This window comes from Gracilinanus agilis, unplaced genomic scaffold, assembly GCF_016433145.1.
Source record: "Gracilinanus agilis isolate LMUSP501 unplaced genomic scaffold, AgileGrace unplaced_scaffold50403, whole genome shotgun sequence".
Lineage (NCBI taxonomy): Eukaryota > Metazoa > Chordata > Mammalia > Didelphimorphia > Didelphidae > Gracilinanus > Gracilinanus agilis.
Window position 1 is genome coordinate 1 of NW_025385137.1, and position 1274 is coordinate 1274.

At 37.8% G+C, this 1274-nt stretch overlaps 1 protein-coding gene across 1 annotated transcript; it reads right to left on the reverse strand.

Moving 5' to 3' along the window:
- Positions 1-70: 70 nt before the first annotated feature.
- Positions 71-496, reverse strand: LOC123255713 (M-phase phosphoprotein 6-like). The gene has a single exon (XM_044684459.1). It carries the CDS (start codon positions 494-496, stop codon positions 71-73), a length of 426 nt encoding a protein of 141 aa, XP_044540394.1.
- Positions 497-1274: the final 778 nt, after the last annotated feature.

Below are 1274 nucleotides of genomic sequence, written 5' to 3' on the forward strand. Positions count from 1 at the left end.
TTAAAAATGTCTTCTTAACTTTAACTAGTCTTATTAACATAAGACTATTTTCATCTTCACCATACTGTGCTCAATCTCTCATTTTAGCAAACTTCTTTCCAATTGTGCCCACCAAACTTTCATATCTTCTGGCCATTTCTTCATCAGACATATCAGCCTCCATTGTTACATCTTCAACTTCTTCCTCGTTGTGTTTGGCATTCATTTGGACCATTAATTTCTCAATTTCTGGATTAAACCCTCTGAATGACATTCTTCCATACAAAAGATCTTTACAAAGTATAAAGCTCTGCTCCTCTATTATGAAACTCTTTTTCTCCTTAAGTTCAGGTAAATCCAAGTACCAGTGTTCTTCGCTGATTATTTTCTTTTCTTCCTCTTCTAGTTGTTTTTTAGTTTCTGTATCCAACCCTCTTTGCATGAACTTCATCTGCATCAGATTCCTGGACAGCTTCAGTTTAGATGTGGCCGCTATGGCTCTTCCACCAGTCTCCATTTCTAGTCCTTTTTAAACCTTAGTGTGCTATACAAATGCTACCTATGTAAGCTTTAGTATATTGTCAATATTTACTTGCAAATATGAATTGAATTAAGATGCATCATAAAGGAGATTTCTGGTGGGAAAAGGAAGTGGACAAGTCATATATCAGAAACAAGATAATATATGTATGGGCCCAGTACTACAATGCTATCTCTGACATAGAACAAGAACCAAAGAGAAGTCAGTGAATAGGTTGGATCCTCAGTGGAGAATTTCTGGAAAGTGTGAAGAATTGTATAGTGTAAGAAACCTTGAGGGGCTACAGATTATATCAAACAATCAAGGCTCCCACCTGTGAAATCACAGCTCCATCAAAGTATCAAAGGATCAATCTTTCTGGAAGGATCAGCTTAACCTTTGAAAATCCTTCCTTAGACTTTTCAGGTTTAAGAAAGCTTCCTGAGACTCATCCAATAGCTGAAGTCTTTAAACTCTCAGGTAAGCAAGTATGGAAAAGTTTATATTACTCTGCCTTTTGACCCATCACTATGGGTATTCTATGGGAATACCCATCTGTAGGTATTTCCAAGGTATATTTGGTGTGTGTGTGTGTGTGCCGCACTTCCTATATTTATTAGATGCTTCTAGAAGGAAGGTACTGTGTCTCCTTTAATAAGTGTGAGCTCACCAAAGGCAGGAACCATGTCTCTCCCATCAGGTATAAAGTTTCCCCATGGTGTCTCTCTTCCCACAGACCATCACAGGTCATGCTTACGGGAAATGCTTCATAATT